This window comes from Clarias gariepinus, chromosome 11, assembly GCF_024256425.1.
Source record: "Clarias gariepinus isolate MV-2021 ecotype Netherlands chromosome 11, CGAR_prim_01v2, whole genome shotgun sequence".
Taxonomy (NCBI): domain Eukaryota; kingdom Metazoa; phylum Chordata; class Actinopteri; order Siluriformes; family Clariidae; genus Clarias; species Clarias gariepinus.
In genome coordinates, this window is record NC_071110.1 from 17,538,008 (window position 1) to 17,558,799 (window position 20,792).

General features: G+C 40.2%; 1 protein-coding gene across 6 annotated transcripts in view; it reads left to right on the forward strand.

The window, feature by feature from the left end:
• Positions 1-20,792, forward strand: part of bcas3 (BCAS3 microtubule associated cell migration factor) — a 207,852-nt gene that overhangs the window by 70,601 nt on the left and 116,459 nt on the right. For 5 of the 6 annotated variants that reach the window (XM_053506832.1, XM_053506833.1, XM_053506836.1 and 2 more), the window contains exons 17-23: positions 158-202; positions 6,950-7,074; positions 7,306-7,471; positions 7,896-7,996; positions 13,508-13,608; positions 16,225-16,421; positions 16,648-16,745. In XM_053506832.1, coding sequence (XP_053362807.1) covers positions 158-202; positions 6,950-7,074; positions 7,306-7,471; positions 7,896-7,996; positions 13,508-13,608; positions 16,225-16,421; positions 16,648-16,745 — 833 coding nt within the window. The remainder of the gene's footprint in view (positions 1-157; positions 203-6,949; positions 7,075-7,305; positions 7,472-7,895; positions 7,997-13,507; positions 13,609-16,224; positions 16,422-16,647; positions 16,746-20,792) is intronic. The other variant, XM_053506834.1, reaches the window with a different exon arrangement.

The following is a 20,792-nucleotide window of genomic DNA, read 5'->3' on the forward strand; positions in this document are numbered from 1 at the left end:
TAAGACGAATAAAAGCAGACTGTGTTCTCCTTTGTAATTGTTCTGTGTGATAACCTGAATGATTGTTTTTGTGATGCTCTGTGCTGACTGTTTTCGACCAATTAATTGGACATTAATGGTTTTTCATGTATGTGTATGTATCTCTTCCATCATGAAGACCCTACCTCTTTGGGGCAGGATGTTTTTCCATTAAAACTCCATGGTGAGTTTTTTCCAATTCATTCCCAGCATGCTTTACTTTGTATTCTCTTTCATGAATGAGTGTATTCATTTCATTTATTTGATATTTTAGCTTGCTGATATCAGTTGTTTGTCCTATAAGCCTGAGGTAATATAATATGCTTTGTCCCCCTCTTTTTCTCTGCTTTATTCTATATTTTCGGTCAAAACTGGTAATTTGCTTCAGTAGCACATACTGTGACATCATAAAAAATTTTTGTTTCTTTAATATAGCCCTGAACAAATACAATCCGAAAATTCAAACTGATTTCTTTTTTTTCTAAGAATAAATAATAATAATATACCTTTTATGCGTCATTGATGATATTTTCAAAGCATATAGTGGTCTGTTGTGGTGTCAGTGTGTTCATGTGATTATGGTGTGTGTTTCTGTGCGTGTGAAGAGTTTAGTACCAGAAGCTGTGTCTTTCAGGAATGTCACAGAGCTTTACTTGTGCTGTGCTTGACTTCAGGCCAGTTTCCCACAATTACTTATCCATTGCTTGCTTCATTTATCTTGTTTGGACTGAGAGACAGTGATTGTTTAGTCAACCACATCATCTTTGTGCTCTAAATCATCTTAATTTGTAATTTTTAAGACCTGGTGACTTGAAAAAGACACTGAACTCGACAGGGAAGGGGAAGAGTAATGGCTGAGGCACTCATGCTTGGGGTTCTTTCAAGTTTAGGATGTAATTAGTTAATTGTAATTATATCATAGTCTTGTTTAATTCTTTATTGAGGTTGGTTGGAAGGTGTTGATTAATTGTCTATAGCAGCAGCTCCTACATTAGTTCAAAATACAATGTTTATATTAACATTCCTCATGTAGCTCTGATGTGCATCTTGTAATTTCTCCTCACTGTTTCTGTTTGTTAGCACATAATAACTACTGAACTGAATCAGAGGTTTGGCAAAAGATTAATACCCAAAGTTTCTCATACGATGATCATATCATGTAGTTGGGAGAAAATGTAATGGCCTCGTATGCGGTCTTGCGTGGCTTCTACGCTTGTTTAAATACCTACAGTAATAAACCACTCACTCACTCATCTATACCGCTTTAATATAATTATAGCATTTCATGTATTCAGGGTCGCAAGTATTGCTTTTTTTTCTCGGTCTATTTTTAAGGATTGATGAGGGAATTACTTTTTATAGCTGCTATAATATAAGTGATCATACAATTGTTATTTATTTATTTATTTATTTTTACAGATGTTCCATATCGATAAATGACTGAGAACTGATAAAAAAGTAGTGTGATAAACTAAACTACTATATACTATAAATCCCTTTTAGGATTTGCTGTTACAAGAAAGTAAACAGGTGCATCGGGGCATGTCGCACCACCCTATTATTGATCATTTTACAAAATGACGCAGCATGTTTACTTTAAAAGCAAAAGCAAAATGACACACACCTACACAGTTTTTTTATAACATCCATTAGTTATATTTCTTTACAACAGTGGAATTTTTAACAATATATCTTTATATATAAATATAAATTATATATTATTATATAAATATAAATTAGAAATATATCTTTATTTTTTTTTTTTGAAGGACCAATGATTAAACTTTAAATTGCACTCTACGGTAATCACGATAAAACCATTTAATACTTAAAAACATCTTTACTAAATTGCTTAGTCTTATCAGTTACACCTGCAGAAAACAGGCCAGCCAAAACTCTGGGTGTGTTTGACTAATACAGATAAATTACTTAGCATCTGCACATGCTGTTTCATATTTTCTGGAAATGTTTGTAGTCAACGTGTAGATTGTAGATAAGCAAGATTTATGAATGTTATAATTTAACCGGCCTGCTTATAAGGAATCTCAGGCCATTAAAAGAATCCCATTTATGATCATTTTGGTAAAAAAAAAAATAATTGTAGATATTTCGCCGCCTTTGAATAAAAAGCATGTGCTGCTTTTTACTTGGTCCGGGAACGAGCACTTGGTCCAATGAACGATTCCTCTTCTACTTTTTAAGAAAAGTTTTCCGTTTCAACGATTTGTGAATTCAGAGACATTTTCTTATGAGAAACTGTGATATCCTTAACGATTTCCTTCCTAATGAGCTGTTAATGCGAGTGGCACCAGTACTGTTCCCTTTCCTGCATTTCATTTACTTAGATATTTACTTGAGTTTCACTTAATTGAATAAATTAAGTCTTCAAATGGCCCACAGGATCAGATGACAGCGGTTGTACTTGTGAAGCCATGGAGCTAAACTTCAGCTCGTCTTGTGATAAAATCTTAGATGTGTCCTTTGATTATGCGTGTTTTTAAGATTATATCTTCGCCTCTAATGCTGATCCATTCATGCTTTCCACGAGTAGGAGTGTGGTTAGAGCCTCAAACCGTTATTACACAACCGCATGAGCTCATCGTTCAGTTAAATCTCGCCGCACTCCAGGCCTGCGGAACTTGCATTAGTGGCTGTTTCATCGCGGAAAAGAAAAGTCGCACAGGAATGAGAGTGGCTTTCTCAGTGGTGTTGTGATGAGGTGGAACGATGGAAATGGAGGAGAAAAGCCCTCATTCTTGCCTCAGCGTTTGATGCACGTCTGCGCTGTTTACGGTGGAAAAAAAGCACTCAAGTGGCCACCATTAGCACATAGTGTACCGCAGCCATGTGCTCTGCCTCTGTTTGAGGAAAAGACTGTTGTAAAACAATAAATATGATGTCGAAGGACATTGCCACATGCTGCTAAGCTCTTTTAAGCGCACGCTTACCTCGGACCATTCTGATATACGCCAACCATATGGAGGCCTCGGCCATTTCTCTGAGTCATGGCCATTACAGCTCTGTGGCTCTTTGTAGCTCTGACAGGATCTAGAACTCCACCGTATTTGTTTACTGCAGGCCCTGAAAATAAATGGCGACGTCTTCTGGTCCTCGATGGCGCCTTGCCTGCTCCCAGACACTAATGCACGGGGACTTTGATCGTGGACATTACAGATTGAATTATGCCCTTGAGGAAAAGCTATTAGCTCAAGTCAAGAGGCCTCATTTGTTAAATTAAAAGTGGAAATGACATGCGAGGAGTCTTTTCAGTGAATTAGTAAGATGGGGTGGGGGGAAACCCTTCTGAATCTCTGTGTTATGGAGCAGCAGAAGAAAAAAGGAAATACAAAGATAGGAAAAAGGGAAAGGGTGAAGAAAGGAAATTGGATCTTGTTCACCAACATTCATCTTCTTTTTTTCATCAGCACACTAAATATGTTTGTTTTTTTTATATTTCATCGATATTGGGTTACATTTTTTTGCAGGATGTTTTCAGTGCCAATATTTATTCAGAATAAGCCGCACATGCACATGGTCCGCGGAATCACTGCAGCCTGCGTTGTCTGTCTTGAGAACTGAAACCCCAACACTTTTAAGCCACTTACAGTGAGAGTAAGAAGACGAGTGATTTAAAACGCAGACATATCAACGCCAGTGGTTGTTTTACTTAAAGAACCAGAACATTGTGAACCAAGCTGTGATCTGGCTCTGCTGGCAGCCGCCACTGACCAAAGCCTCTTCAAAGAGTTTTCCTTTAAACCTCACTGGCAAGACGCTTCTCAGTTGCCCCAGCTGAGGAACAAAGCCAGACCCACTGAGCAGTTCCAACAAGCGGCATGCGCCGCTCTCGTTCTTATAATAATAGGTTGTTTTATATTTAAAGATTGCCATTTATATGTTAAAACATGACCTAAATAATAATGTTATTTTCAGCTTTTAGTATTATAAGCTCTTAGCAAACTAGATTAAGATGATGGTTCTTTCTTTCCACCACTCTGAGCTCGATGCGATTTATAGAAATGAATGATCAGTCATCCTGGATTAAGGTTGTATTTCTCATGCTAGTGGTCTTGTGCCTTATAGGAAAACTCCACCCTGGATTATGGAGCTTTGTGATGCGTTTGGTGTTTGTGGTGCTAACTTGTTGGTTGGTGTTCTGTTTTTTATGAGAAGTTCTTTTCTTCCGCTGTGACATCCAGATGGAAATTGATATTGCCATCACAGTAAGAGCGGCGTTTAACAGCGGAAAGAATTTCAGTGATACAAAACGGAAGGGATAATTGTTAGTTTTTGCTGCTGGCTCGTAAAAGTAAAAGAGCAAGAGCTTTATCCTACTCACCGCCCTGCAGAGACATTTGATGACATTTTAATAAAATCCAGCATAGTTGTAGTTCACATTTTAAACAATGGGCTCAATGTCCCAGATTGTCGCACAGCTTCGTGACAATTTTGTGCATATACTGTAGTTATGAGGCAGAGATGTGGCTTATTTGCTAGTTAAGGTTTTGGATCCTTATCTCTTTAAGTAGAGGGTCCAGATAAGACTGGGAAAGAGCTAAAATTAATAATAAGTGACTGTTATAGTGGGTATAGCAATGTTAAGTAGTGAAAGTGACTAAAGACTAACATGCAAATAAAAGACTAGCTGAACGAATTGCACTTTGTGGACAGTTCTTAGTCATACGTTTGTCATCTCCCAGAAGCTGAGAGAGAGACATGTGAAAAGAACACACTGACAGTACAAAGCATTAACCTGATGCATCAGGGTCAGTACCACTCACCTCTCCTGAAAATTGATATATTTTTAGCCTGTTTAACTGTTCACTCCTACAACACAGCAGTAGCAGCGCTTATTTCTGCACCATAGACCTCATCCCATGCGTGGTGCTAGCTAAACAAAGACGTCATCATCACTCCTCATCCTGAGAGTAATTTATGACTTGCTGACAGCTTTAGAGGAAGTGAAATAGTGAGACTTGATCACAGCAACAGGTCACTCAGCACCTAGCAGGGCAGAAGGGAAGAGTTCAACTACTGGACAATCTGTTCACATCAGCCTTCAAACCAGCCTGACTTTCAAATATTTGATGTTTAGAATATCCTTAGCGTTATTTTTGATTAACTCCAGCTCTGTTGTAAGTTACTATGATAATAAAATGCTTTAAAAAAAAATAAAATGCAGACAACAAAAACCAATGTTTTTTCCTATTGCGGCCAATGTGAAGGACAACATATAAATGATTTACTGCTTTTATTACACAGCCAGATTATTCAAAGCTTGATTTTGAGTTCTTCTCCCTTGATTTGTATCATTCTTATACTGTATAAGTAATTGTCCCCTGTGTCCTCGCTTAGAACCGAGTGTCTCACATAGCTGGGTTTTACAGTAGAAGTTAAAAGCCGCTTACTCCACATTATAGTTCCAGTTTAAGCTTCCATGTGGCCACCCCATAACACTGCTCAGCCATTTTCTGTGTTAGGTTTCATCTAACTGGTTTTGGCATGCAGAATAATTCAACAGTGTATAATATTTTTTTTTATAAACCCGTAATCTCAAATGGGACACACACAGACAGCTGCTCAGCCTCTATTTGAAGCAGATTTATAAGCAAATGACAGCAGTTACTGTATGTGACCGGTTACATTTTGCACACATTACATGTGTGAGAAGGTGTTAAGGCTATAAAACATTTTCAGTTTGTAAAGAAAAAAAGACGATTTGTGATGGCTTCATTGTCTAAAAATGTTCCACTGCATTTACAATAATGTAAAAAAAGTTATTTATGTAAGTTATACCATATGTAAATCAACCATTTAGAGTTGACTGCCTTTTATGCAACAGACAAGGCAAACCTTGCAAAAGTTGTTTTGCGAAAGTTGTGATTTCAGCATTTCTGCATATACTAAAATATATTACACATATTTGGGATGTTCAAACTAGGACTTTAACGGGAATGAAGGCATGAAACTGTGAGACCTTTACCTGCAGTAAGACATTTTAATGTTGTAAATGTTTTTAAAGAAGGCTTTGTCTGTGAGTGATGATCCTGGTCGAGCTGGCTCTGAGCATACTGCAGTCGTTCCTGTGAACAGTTAGAAAATGAAATGCTTGATCCTTGAAAATCGACGGATGAATAAAAAGCCCTAAATCCATATTACTGCCACCAAAAAGAAATCAAGTGCTTGTTAGTCATTTATATGATATTGTATTACATGACTTAGACATGTTTAAAGTATTTAGCCATGTATTTTTGAGATACTGTGCTAATGTGAGTTTAGGACAGACTCACTGATGGACAAACAGGAACATGCCTTCACCACCTAGTGGCATAAAAGAATTAATACAAACATGATTTGGGTGCATTTACTTTGTCACACATTCTATGAAAAAAATAATCAGCGATTAGGTGGTACTGGGGTACTTTAAACTACAGTTCGAATATTTTCCTTTTGCGTCATTTTTTTAAGCCATCATGCATTCTCTTTTATTGTAAATGTGAGGCATGCAGCTGTCTTTAAACAATATTAGTTTGGGAAAGCACTATATTCGACATACAAATATATGACAATCAACTATATCTGCTATTATTGTTTTTATTATTATTGTTGTCTTGTTCTGCAGTGTGAGATGGGATGTTTTTTGATCGTTTGAAGTATTTTAAATACATCATTCATGTGCAGGGAATGTTGTTTTAATTTATGCATCCCAACTTGATGTCTTTTCTTTTCAGTGATGTGGCTTTGAGTTCCCACTATGCTTTAACTCTGGGCCTCAAATTCCTTAAAACAGTCTCTGTCTCTCTCTCTCTCTCTCTCTCTCTCTCTCTCTCTCTCTCTCTCTCTCTCTGCCACTTTCATTCTACTATTCTGTCTTTCTCTTATCCATCATTTCTCGTCTCCTGCAGCTCATCCCTGTGTTTGTTTTCTACAGTAAAGCCAAGCCACCACCTCAGATCTCTCCTAGCAAGTCTATTGGAGGGGAATTTTGTGTAGCTGCTGTGTTTGCATCTTCACGCTCCTGGTTCATCACCAATCCTAACATGAAGCGGGAAAAAGGTGAGAGCTGGACTCACAGTGCATAACTAATTGAAAAAAAAAAAAAAGAACTCTTTATTGCTGACTTCAACGCTGTTCGAGTTCTGTTGCCTTCCAAGTAACATTTATTGCAGATTACTGTACATATGTACATTTGCGAGATATATTAAAAGAATTCAATGTTTTTATATATTAAAGTTTTTAATATTAAATTATCATTATAAATAAAAGAGATGCTTCTGCTCTTTACAGATCAGTCTCGACAGGCCGTGGTCGACTCGCTGTACATCGCAAGTTGCTACGGTACCCTGGTCGAGCATGTGTTGGAGCCTCGGACAATCAGCACAGCGCAGAAGATAGGTGATGACACACCTCTGGAGTTAAACACCTGCCCCAGAGCATGCTGGACCTTGGCCAGGTACAACCATCTACCTCTCTTGGTGTTGCACTGTTCTGTTTATGGCAGCTACAAGACTAGCATACGACACATACAGCATTCTTTTATGTACAGAAATGACTATTTTAAGGCATCCAACAAAACCAGTTTCTGCAGCTCACACGCTTTGTTTGAAAACAGAATTATCCCACTGCAAACTGGTAAATGAAAGTAGACAGAAAGACTTAGAGCTGCTTTGATAACTTTGGGCTTTGATCAGCTCAGTGTAAACTGATAGCATCTATAGCCATGTATGTTTGGGCGAGTCCACATGAGGCAAAAGAAATGGAAAAGTCTGCCAGGCGTGTGGGAATTGAGTCCATTATTGCTCAGCAGGAGACAGCGCTATACATCTGGTTCTTTGATATGTACTTCCTAAATTGATTTCTGTGTTTGTTTTGAATAGAACGCCGCAGTGGAACGAGCTGCAACCTCCTTTCAGCAGCAGCCACCCCTTGGTGCAGGCCTCAGACTTGGTGCAGTACTATCAGTGCCTCCTGGCTGGCTGTAAGTATTACTCGTTGTGCATGTGTGTGTTCATGTGTGTGTTTAAGCATATAAAAAGTTCAGTGCAACACAGCTTGTCTCACTGAACTATGCTAGATATTCCCAAGACAGAGTCAGCATTAAAAATGGTTGCTGTAAACCTCAATGTTAGAACCCTCTGAAGGTAGAACCTCATCAGTTTAATATATGTAGAATGCAGAACATACAGTCAAAAGTTTACACACACCTTCTAATACCATGGTCTTTTTTTTATTTCTTTCTACATAAGAAAAAAAATTATAGTTTGAAAAATTCAGTATTGTTCCAGAATGTAGAAAATAAAATAAAATGTGCATGCAATTTTTTGCCTGCATTTTTGTGTGAATACATCTATCAGTTTATCAGTGTTTTTGTCTTTCTTTATTTATCTGTTTGTCTTTGTCTTTCTGTCAGTTTGTCTGCCTGTCTCTGTCAGTTTGACAGAACCTCAGACATAATAATTCTGTTTGTAATTATCTGTTTTTCAGTCTGTACGTATTTGTCTATATTGATCTACCTGTGTACATAAACCTCTGTGTGAGTTTGTGTGTGGGTTTGGGTTTGTGTGTGTGTGCATTCGTGTATGTGGCGGCATCTTGAATCAGGCCTTTGTCACTCAGCCGTAATGTTTCTCTCCTAGACTCATCATGCCACTGAATTAACTCAGCATTCAAATGAAGGCAATTTATGTGGCTTTTAAACCCATGTAATTCAATAACAAGTACAAAGAGCGCAGAAGCACTTCTAAAAGGCAAGTGGAGGCAACTGCAGGGCATGAATGCTAACTGATGACCATATATCTAATACATCTTGAATAAATGAGCATTTTAACGTTAGCGGGTAAAATGTAAACATAAATCAGCAATTAGCCCCCGAGTCCTCCAGGCATTTATTCTCTCTCACTAAATCCTGCTGCCGCACGGGTGGAATATTCCCCCAAATCGCCTGTGATGTGTCACAATGATAAAGTAGATGAGTGTGAGTGGACATGGCGCTGGCTCTGTGTCACTGTGCTTTACCCGGGGCAAGTGTCTTAATGAGCACTGTGTTAACATTTCTGCATGATTATAATTAGTTAGATATCTCTACTATCTACTATCTCTTTCTCATTACAAATGAGCAACATAGAGTTGGCTCATCTCAGTATGCACATAGTTGTTAGATTTTGCATCCACTTATTATAGCAAGTACAGTATGTCTCATTTCTCTCTAATTTATGGCGTTCATCTTTCTTGTCAAACCACCTGGTGCAGTTAAAAGTGACTATTGAATAAACAAAGCATCCTTTCTTATGGGTGGGTGGTGAGAGCAGCCAGTGATGCGAGGAGAAACCAAGCCCGACTGCCACCTTCGGTTAAACACAGAGAACAAGCCTAGAGAATCGCTTGCCTTTGCTATGAATATAAATGTTATCAGGCTCTCGTTTTCCCTGTAATATCAGATGAAGCTCACTATGGAGAAGAGAGAGAGAGAAAGATGACGGAAAAGAGGAAGCGATAGCACAAGGACACCAGCTATGGGCAGTTCCCAAGCTCTGTGGGCAGAGGAAGGACAAGGTTTCCTTCGTGTCCTCACCCCATGCGGATCTGTGGCAGGACCATGTGATTGACAGGCCCGCTGTTGCCTGTATATTGGATGACCCAGCTGATTAAAAATGCAGCATGTGGACGGTAGGGTCAGAGGAGCTGGAGCCTGCTGGGCTGGTGATAAAAGCAGCCGTGGCGCCACTTCATGGTCACTATCTCCACCTGTCCATCTGCCCAGGCTTCGGCTGCACTCGGAGGAGGAGCGTTACCCAGCCTCCACCGATTATACCTAGCTGATGGGGAGATAATGAGGACAAGCTGGCCTGCGAAGGCTCCTCTGGATGTACTGACAGAGCTCGGGGAATCCTGAGGTAGCGACATTAGCCGTACTTATTATCGGATGCAGGCATCTGTGTGTCTGAGAGCTCCCTACTGAATGAGGCTCAACCTTCAGGAAAGGTGTGAGGGATTTCAAACAGCGCTGTGCGTTACATTGTATTTCATGAATGCGCAGCTTTTGCTTTGCCCTTTTTCATGCGGCGATTTGTGTAGATGTCTGCAGAGTGTATTTGGCCACTTTTGACTGGCCACAAAGTTGGATCCAGGAAAAAGGGCTTTGAATAATTTACCTCCCAATGCTGTGACTGGCTCCTGTTTAGCAGTTCTGCTGTCGGAGACTCTGCTGCACCTTCATGACTCATAAGGCTGTAATCGTGACCGGAGAGTCTGCCAAGCCTGCAGCCTGCCTGCGCATGCAGTGACCTGGTCAATAGCCTTAATTGCCTTCATGGGGCAGGAAGCTTATACTGACCGCAGGGTAAAAAGGGCAGCCTTGGCGCCATTGCTGGGTCAGCACACAGGCACTACTGTCTAACACTTTTAGGCCATACTCCAGTGAAATGGCTGAAACGATGGTTAGAAGTATTCCCAGTGTTGTTCTCACCCAGAATGTTATCACACTCAAAAACCAGGACATGTGTCATAGTTTTAGGACATGTGTCATAGTTTTACCAGCAGTGCGTGAACTTGGTATCATTTAAACTCAAAATGCAGTTTTACCAGAAAACATGTCACATTTCCCCTTCAAATTCCCATTAAACAGGATGCGATGCATAATCATTCAAGAATAACAATGGCTTTGGTGTAATTAATGCATTTTATCTTTGACTTCATCATTTCTATTCTTTGTTCTTGCCATGTGATTCTTTTGTTAAGTTTCACTTATATAATTGCATCATATATTGTGTCCTTCGCCTTACAAGGAAAATCGTCCTTATCACAAACAATATGCACATCCTCAATGTTTACTGTTACTGCCTTCGGCCTTTTCCTTTGTGCTGGTGTACAAAATGAGCCTACTCAAGGTGTCTTAGGAGGTCAAAATAATTTTCCTACCGGTTATGACCCCCTACGCTAATTTCCTAGAAATTGTACTAGTTTTAGCTAAATTGTACCTGATGTATAACCACTGATTTCCTATGTATGTAAAAAGGTAATTTTTTTAAAATTCATTCTCAGGAGATTAGTGTAGGGGGTCATAACCAGTAAGAAATTTATTGGTAAACAGGCTTAATTTGTAAAGTCCTCCTGCAGTCCTTCTGCTGTTTCTAAGTCTATAGTCTAGGCTTCTATAGTATAATCTATAGATATAGTATGTTTCTACAGTATACCCCTGCTGATATCCTTGGTGTGCCCCCACCACTCTGCGAACTCCTACACTGTACCCTGACTGATGTGCTGCTATCTCTGTTGTGCAACATACAGATGTGCTTCTGTCTCTGGTTTATTTCAGAAAATGTGCTTCTATCTATAAGAGAACTGTAAATCACAGATAGTTTAAGATGATTTGTGTGCATTTTGATTTCAATTTAACATGGTAGCTGCAATATTTATTGTATTATTTGTCTAAAGTTGCTATATTTCTTACAGGTTTATAACGATTAAAGACTACAAAAGTATCTAATAAAACTGTAAATTTTGCCTAACGGGTGGTGATTACAAAGGCCTGACTATGATGCCAACATCACTGTGCTACTGTCCCCGACATTCCTATACCACTGTGCTACTGTCCCCGACATTCCATACCACTGTGCTACTGTCTCTGACATTTCTATACCACTGTGCTACTGTCCCCGACATTCCTACACCACTGTGCTACTGTCCCCGACATTCCTATACCACTGTGCTACTGTCCCCGACATTCCTATACCACTGTGCTACTGTCCCCGACATTCCCATACCATTGTGCTACTGTCCCCGACATTCCTACACCACTGTGCTACTGTCCCCGACATTCCTACACCACTGTGCTACTGTCCCCGACATTCCTATACCACTGTGCTACTGTCCCCGACATTCCCATACCATTGTGCTACTGTCCCTGACATTCCTACACCACTGTGCTACTGTCCTTAACATTCCTACACCCCTGTGCTACTGTCCCTAATATTCCCATACCACTGTGCTACTGTCCCCGACATTCCTACACCACTGCGCTACTGTCCCCGACATTTCTACACCAATGTGCTACTGTCCCCAAAATTCCTACACCACTGTGCTACTGTCCCCGGCATTCCTACATCACTGTGCTACTGTCCCCGGCATTCCTACATCACTGTGCTACTGTCCCCGACATTCCTACATCACTGTGCTACTGTCCCCGACATTCCTACACCACTTTGCTACTGTGCCTGATATTTCCATACCACTGTGCTACTGTCCCCGACATTCCTACACCACTGTGCTACTGTCCCTGACATTCCTACTTCACTGTGCTACTGTCCCTGAAATTCCCACATTACTGTGCTTTTGTCCCTGTCGTTCCAACATCACTATGCTGCTGTCCCTGGTGTCTCCCTAATCTTATCCAAACAAGGTCAATTATTCAACACGTCAAATGTTTACAACAGTTTATCTTTAAGTTTCCTTCCTGTTTGTATACCTCCAGACATACTGTATAATTGTCTTCTTGCAGGCAGAGGCATTCTGTCAACTGTCTTCTAGTTTTTAACTGTTTTAACCTTGGTAATTTGATCAAACATTGCCAAGTTATAAATTCTGTATTTTTTAGACATTTTTCTAATCTCAGTTTGTTTTTCACCGTGAGTATTTTAAGTAGCAGTGAATAAGTGTAAATGCAATACTCACAGTGATGTGGCAAATTCATGTGGTTAGTTGCTTCTTCCTGTCCACAGCCTCTTCCACTTTGTACTCTTCAATATTGGGGATGATATGCTACTTCTACAGCTATTAGGAACCCACTGAAACCTGATCTACAGAACCAGCTACTATTCTTATGTTTCAGTTATTGATTAGTCAACACTTATTGTCATCAGGCCGCAGGGCCACAGGGGAGGATGCAGAGCAAGTCTTGACTGTGTTTAAGAAGTAACAGGACCTGACTTTGCTCTATGCTATTGGAGTACAACACATGTCGTCATTCTTCTAAGACAGATGTGTGTGTGTGTGTGTGTGTGTGTGTGTGTGTAATGGAGCATGGTTGCATGGCTAAAGCCTCCCTTTGTTCTGGCTCTTCAAGAGACTGATGTTTTAGGTATTGAGTGGCAAAGAAAAAGCTGGCTGTTTTGCGTGTAAAGAATCAGTATATGTTACTCACTGACCAGAAACACCTTTAATGGTATTTTGATGAACACTCGTTTATCATCATAAACACCACGTACCTGAGATGGAAGTCAGAGATGAAATCTTGACAGCTCAATTATCTACTCATTTTATTAAATAGATTTTTAATTATGGCATGTGCTAAAGCTGAGGTGGGAAGACAAACAAGTGATTCTGCAAATTAGCCTTCAGTTTTAGTGCCTGTTTATTTAAGCCTGCTAGTACTCCATCTGTCTCTGTGTTACATGCAGACATAAATCTGCTCATAGCGCAGAATGTGCTTTCTCACTCTTCGTATTGCACAAGATGTTTACTTCATCTCTTCCTGTTTTCATCTTTACTAAAGTGTTGCCTCCAGGAAGCCCAGGGCCAATCACCAGGCAGGGTTCCTATGACAGTCTGGCCTCAGACCACAGCAGCCAGGAGGATGAGGAGTGGCTCTCACAGGTCAGTGTGCTCCCATCCGAGCTTTTCTCCTCAACATCATGTGTGATCCAGATCCTGATGTTTGTAGAAATTACATGAATGGTGCAATCTGCAGCCTTTCTATTTTGGGTTCATCAATCTTATTTACAAGTTGCAATTTTGTGTTTGTTAATGAATCTGGAGCTAGTATATCAAAAATGGAGGAAAATATGGATTAGAAAGCATGTCTGTATTTTTAACAACAATTTATTTGTTTGTCTGATTTGGTGTTCCTGAAGTTAAATAATTAAGTTGAGCGGATAATAGTTAAGGCCCTTAATCAAGCATTAAAAAGTGACAAGTGGCAGTACCAGGATTTCATGTCGCACCCTTCATACCAATAGTCGAGAGCGCATACTCTACTGTACCACTCAACCATTGCTAGCAGTCGTGGCATCTAAGTGATCTCGCTAGTTCCTTGTTTCAGGTTTTGTACATTTGAATGTTTCATTCCTCAAATCATTTTCATTCCCAAACAGAGCAAACAATTGCAGCGTCGCCTCTTTTTTTTTTTTTTTAAGGCATTTTAGGAAACATAAGTATTTGTACCTGAACTGTTTACTATCATACAGTATGTAAATAGGGTTCATTTCTGTTCTTTTTGAAGCATCAATTACAATTTGGTAGCTACACGGAAATAAAGTAGAGTTAGAAAAACAACAACTGCAGCTTTACATTACTGTGTTGCATTTCTTTTGTTAAATTCTCTTATATCTCTCGATAATAAACATTTTATGAGCTAATGCTAATAGCAGATCTTACAGTACATGTGATCCTTGGGCCCTGTTGAAATCTCCATACGAATGTGAATATATATATATATATATATATATATGTGTATATATGTATGTATATGTATGTATGTATGTATGTATATATATATATGTAAATATGGGTGTTCTCAGTGTGAACACTCATCTTTTCCTCAAATATTCCCAAAATTTTCTTTCTGGACAGTGAACAGGATTGGGATGAGACAGCTTACATGAAACAGAGTCTCCTGTGTGAGCTGTGACTGTGTATAATGAATGCAGTGAGTGCTGTCAGTGTGAAGTGGGCTCAATATGTTGCCGCTAAGTACGACAGGAGGGTCGGAGAAAACATCTGGCTCTTGCCCCTGCAGAAAAGCAGCACTACATCTGTTTGTCTCGGGGCTGGATGACACTGATGGTGTTAACTGTAGAAAAAAAAAGCCTCACGTTGCACTTGTATTCCTCTCTAGGCTCATTTTCACATATGTGACTGGAGGAGGAGAGAAGAGCGAAGCTCTCGGCCTACTTTCTAAAAAGATGGATGAAGGAGTGGGGGAGAAAGAAGCTGGCAGGACATCCTGTCTTTTCCTTCTCACCCTCTCCTGCTTGATATTAGCAGTGTCTGTTTCTGTGTAGGGTTGGAAAAAAGAATCAGTTCCGTAATGGATCTAAATTTTTTCATTAAAAAAATACTACTCTCATCCAAAAAAAAAAAAAAAAAAATCACAAATTATACATCGCATATTATGTAGCTAAATTTTACATTTCATAACACTACCTTGGATCCATGTGAAAATGTCTAACCATCATTCCACACGTCTTTACACGTGTATGAGTTAAACAGTTAGATTTGACCCCAATTGTCTTTTTATTCACTGTGTAGGGTGTGACCAAAACTACTGGAAAACTAACTACATTCTGTTGATGCCGAGGGCCTTTACACACAACCCTCTGAAAGTCAGAGACTCTGTCCAACCCAAAAAGAATAGAGTTCAAAAGTTAAAATACCTTATTTACAGATATTAAAAACCAATGAAAAAGAATTTGTTTACAAACACACCACTTCACATTATGCAGCGTGGTCCAGGGACAGTAATAAGAACAGTGAAACTGTTTTTTGAGGACACTGTTGATCAAATTCTCAAGGATATACAAATGCCTTTCAAGTACCGTATATGTCTGACTGCTAGATACCTGAGCGACTGCGTTAGACTGGCAGCCTCAGACTCCGGTCCAAATTGCAGTGCACTTCCTGAGTGTTCAGGCACAATTAACAGTGTGGTATTAACCTATTTTTGTCAACTCATTGTCTGTTGATATCGGTATATCTTGTACTATTACATCACTTTTGCATTTTTGCATCCTGCCATGGTAGAGGAACTACTTTACTTTTAGTCTAAACTGAAATAGCATTACTCTTGGTGTTTTTTGTTTTTTGACAGCATACTACTGTTCTTTATATAAGGTGGTACATCTCACTTCAAATGTTAAATGTTGTCTTCTAAAGTGAACTTGTTTTAAAAAGTTTGAAGAGCACTGCTAAAGACTATAAAGCAGATTGAAGTTTGATTATGAACTTGGCAACTTGAATTGAAATTCAGTCGAATCATGAGGTAGCAAGAGACTTACACCTGTTCTTATATACAACATTGATTGTGTACTGGGGAGGAATCTGGTGTCTGCCAGTTTGTAGAACACATGCGGAACTGGTTTTCATTCCCTCCGAGGTACTGTGGTCATATAGACTTGGTACTAACATGGTTGTAATATTTTACATGAATTATAGTTTTCTTTCTGCTTTGTATGCACTGCTGGTTGTAACATGCTGCTAACTGTGTGTTTTCAGGTGGAGATCGTGACCCACACAGGCCCTCACAGACGGCTGTGGATGGGTCCTCAGTTCCAGTTTAAGACCATTCACCCATCAGGCCAGACCACAGTCATCTCCTCCAGCTCGTCTGTGTTGCAGTCACAGGGGCCCAGTGATACCCAGCAACCCCTTCTTGACTTTGATACCGATGACCTGGAACTGCACAGCCTCAGGTATATATATATATATATATATATATATATATATATATATATAAATGCCCTAAATAAAATACCATTTAAATGATTTAAATTAAATTAATAAATATTATTTTGTATATTATCTAAAAATATTTTTAATTATATAATATAATAAAAATAATTGCTTTCTTCAGTTTATATATATAATAAATAAATTTATTTATTTATTTTTCTTTTGCATGTTTGTGGTGTGTGTTAGGATCCAGCCTGTGCGCTCTGAGCCTATGACCATGCCTGGCTCATCCTGTCTGATTCCAGAGCGTGTAGGCCAGGCTACAGTCATCGATACCGGCTCAGGTAAGTCACAGCACTGTCTTTCTTTTCTTTTAGGCTCATTTACACAACACTATAACACATATTTTGTCAACGTCATGTAAAGGTCTGATATAAAAAAACTAATTAGCAGTGTGATAGTATGTTTATCTTTGTATATGGATCTTTTTACGTATTTCACGCTAGAATTACTTTTCCATGAAATACAGTGTTTCCACTCTCAGCTATACTATTAATTCTGTATAATTTGCGTGTGTGTGTTTGTGTGTATATATCATATCGGGGAAATGTAGTGTTGCTTTGTCTCTGTGAGTTTACAATTTGCAGTGCACTACTCTGACACCTCAATTGTCTGGAAAAGACATTACACTGCTTGATGTAATGAATGATCCCAAGTCATGACTATGCATCATTACTGTTTCCTTGCTTTTCAAGGGAAGGAGAAGAAACAGGCTGGAATTTTTGACTTGGAATTCCAGCAACTATGAGATATTATAGATGAGTTTTGCAGCCCAGGAAAACTGTTCCTTATAAGGACACATTGTGTTGTCAGCCTAATTACGTGGTTGCTACGCTGAGATTGTTTACTTATGTAAACAATTAAAAAACAAAGACAGCCAATTACAGATTAAGGCCAAACACTTGATGAGGTTATTGAAGTTTTATTCATGTAGAACTTTTAACCAAATTGAAAAAAAGGATATAATATTTGTGTGAGAAAAGAGGTATAAATTGTGATGAGCAGATTGTTCCTGATGAACAAGCCGAGGGTGACAGCCACATGGAAACCTTGTGAGGAACCAGGCTGATCAGGGCCTCCATCCTCATTTGTGTGATATCAGATAGCAGGGATTGATTTGCAGTCATACTGTATGTTAGAAGGCTGGAAGTTAATGTTTAAGCCAATATGGAGTCCACTTTCATTATTAGTGGTTCAGGTACACAAACATCCTTTTCAGGTAAACATGTTTGTATGTTTTTAGCAAAGATTGTAATCAGTCACAGAGCTCAATCTGAAGCTGTGTTTGTCACTTGTACATTTCCACTGGGTATTCCTTTTGATCATATGACTTCAGGATGTCTGTTCTGGTCCTGAAAGCTCTCAATAATTGCAGAACACCGACTAGAGGGCCAAAAAAATCAGACAGTGCTTGAGATTGGTCACGTGTCAGAAATGTCAAGCTGTGTGCGTTTTTAATAATGCTTGGAAGCACATCTGGTCATTTTATTGTCAGTGTTGTTCAGCTCAGAGCAGCTCTCCTGACATGTACTTCTGTCCTCAATGATACATCTTATCTTTTTTTCCCCTGAACCCCCGATCGCTTCTTATGAGGAAAAATGTCATATTGTTGTCTTAGAGTATATTTGTTTAATTCCAAAATGGAGCATCATCTTTATTATCCGACATGAGACTCCCCTTTCCTCCTCCTTCCGTCGCTTCCTCTCTTCTCTCTCTCTCTCTGCCGTCTGGAGGAGAGCTGTAAGAGTCAGAGCAGGCTTTTATGGCATGATGCTTATCAGTCTCAGTGTGATTGCTAAGCGCTCAGGGCTTTGAGCAGCCTGGCGCCTCCTCTTATCACTGCTCATCGCTTTGTCTTTGTGCCTTCAAAAGGCCACGCGGCCTGCTGCATCCCACAGTTTATACACACACACACACACACACACACACACACACTTTTACACTGGGTTTTTACCACATTTGACCAGGAGTCTGTGGTGCACTGCTCCTACTCCTGTACATTTTACTTATAAAGCCTCAAATCAGCTGCAGTTATTGTTAGCTGCTTTTTATTGCTGCTATTTTCTTCCGACTCAGTAAAGAGCCCGCATTATCTGTCCATATACATATGGTAACAATATTAGACGTCCTACAGAGCACTTTTGAAGTAAGACACTCTCTCGTTTCCAGTGTCTCAGCTTCCCAAAATCAATCGGACTTGTGCAGCCAGCATCATCAATACTCTTATCTGGTGCCCAGGCTGCTCTCGGAGCCATGGTAGACTACACAGTGCTTTGTGCAGGGCAAGACAGGAGGCGCTTAATCTAGACCAGTCCACGATAAACCTGCCCACGAGCACAAGCATCTTTTGATTTTATTTTGTTATGACTCACTGGAATAAACACCCCATCATTTGTTCGACCATCCACAAGCACTTCTGCTTACTTCTGTGTTTGTTGTGCGTGCGGTTGGTCGGCGATGGGGAAATCGGCGGGCGACAGCCCATGGAGCGATGCAGGTCCGTTATGATATCGCTGCCGCTGCCGCCAAGACGCAGCACTGATAGCTGCCGGTGTGTGAGCTGCGCTCATTAAGAGATTTAGCTGTGTGTTCAGTTGCATGTGCGTTGTCACACTAATCTGGTTTTGATGCTGGTCTTTATCATGCTCCCACTGTGAACATTGATTGTAATCACTACTAGTGTCTTTGCTTTACTTCAAATCTGCCTTCCGAAGGTTGCATAGTCAGGTGTGTGTGTGTGTGTGTGAGAAAGATGTGTGCCGAGACAAAGCCAGGTCTGTAGTGTGTTTAGGTTTTGGCCGCTCTGTACTGGCCGTGCCTCCAGGTCGGAGCGGGGGGGAGGGGTAGGAGGGGGGCGCGTTTCGGCCTGAGCGCTCCTCTGGTTTCCTCTCCCAACATGGCTGAGCGCTTCAGGCTCGGGCACCTGGACTCTGCCCGGCTCCAGCAGTAACAGATCCTGACCTGCGCCCCGTAATTACCCGCACGGGCATAAAGACAGCTTGTTGCTGGACATACTACTCACATTCAAGCCAGGAGGATCCTGAAGCAGGAGGAGGAAGAGCCCTCGTCACATGATCCGTCCCATAACGAGAGGTGTTTTTCAGCCACCTATAGATCGAGACCCCGTTCCTCTGACCCACAGTGCCCTGAGCTAGTCATCTCTGTCTGTTTGAATAGCATCTCACCCTCCCTTCACATTGACTGACTCCTTTTTTCTTTTACCGCTGACCTGGAAGTCCCAAGCACAATGCAGATTTTCTTCAAGGCTGATTTTCTGAAAAAGTCATGAAAGATGCCATTCTTATCATCTCGCTATCTGAGAATCGAGGCATATCGTGCTGTCTGCTCCCTCTCCTGTGTGCTTTTCTTTTTCCGCCTCCTTTTTTATGATATATTTTGAGATGACAGTAAATGAGTTCAGCACATTTGTAGATTTATTGTCTTGTCGAAGGTTTTCATAGGACTGAAGGAGAAAGAAATGGATTGAGCATATGGAGGAATCTGTGAATGAATGTGAATTCAATCCAGTCCAGGTGTTACTGGATTTGCATGCATCTGTATCCATGAGTCAGTGGTCTGTGTTGCGGAGTATTAATAGCTATGCTCAAATTACAAGTTTGGCGCAATTCTGATTTGTGCCCTCAAATCTGATCTTACCCATCTCATTGTTTTCATTTACAGTTTGAACAGCAAAGGGTATGATTCACATCAATCATGAGCAAAAAAAAAAAAACTGTTAAAAGTTAAAGAGTTCAATTTTATGGAGAGACAGCAACAAGCGACACACACAGGGCTTGTGCTGTTTTTTGCAGAGTTGACACACTTTCAAGACACTTGCATGCAGCAGGGAAACCAGTAGGGATAAACATATGCACAGTTAAATGCAATTTCCGAGATGCTTCAGCTCTAAGACCACAAACAAAAGTGTCCCAAAATGTAAAAAGCTCTGTTTTTTAACAATTTAGACAACTACAAACATTGTAGGGCATGTTTATGGGGCTCAGTTTGAAAATCAGGGAAAGCAAGCTGGCAGCCTCTGTGGTTGCTTCCTGCTGGCTTCATGTGTCTGTGTGTGAAATGCCAGGGGCAGGAGATGGCAAGCAGCTGCTCTTTAGAGCAACTGAATGGACAGCAGTGTGTCGGGCATCTGCTGCGCTCTTTCTCTACCTCTGCAGAGCTGCAGGGTAACTGCATGGCAATGCAACTCTAACATGTTCGCTGAGCCACGTGTGATTTCTGTCAAACACAGTGGTAAAATCCTGATACAATCTAGACTGTGGAATGACATGGTTTGTTATCATCGTCACACATCTCGGTTCAGCTGAAGTGAC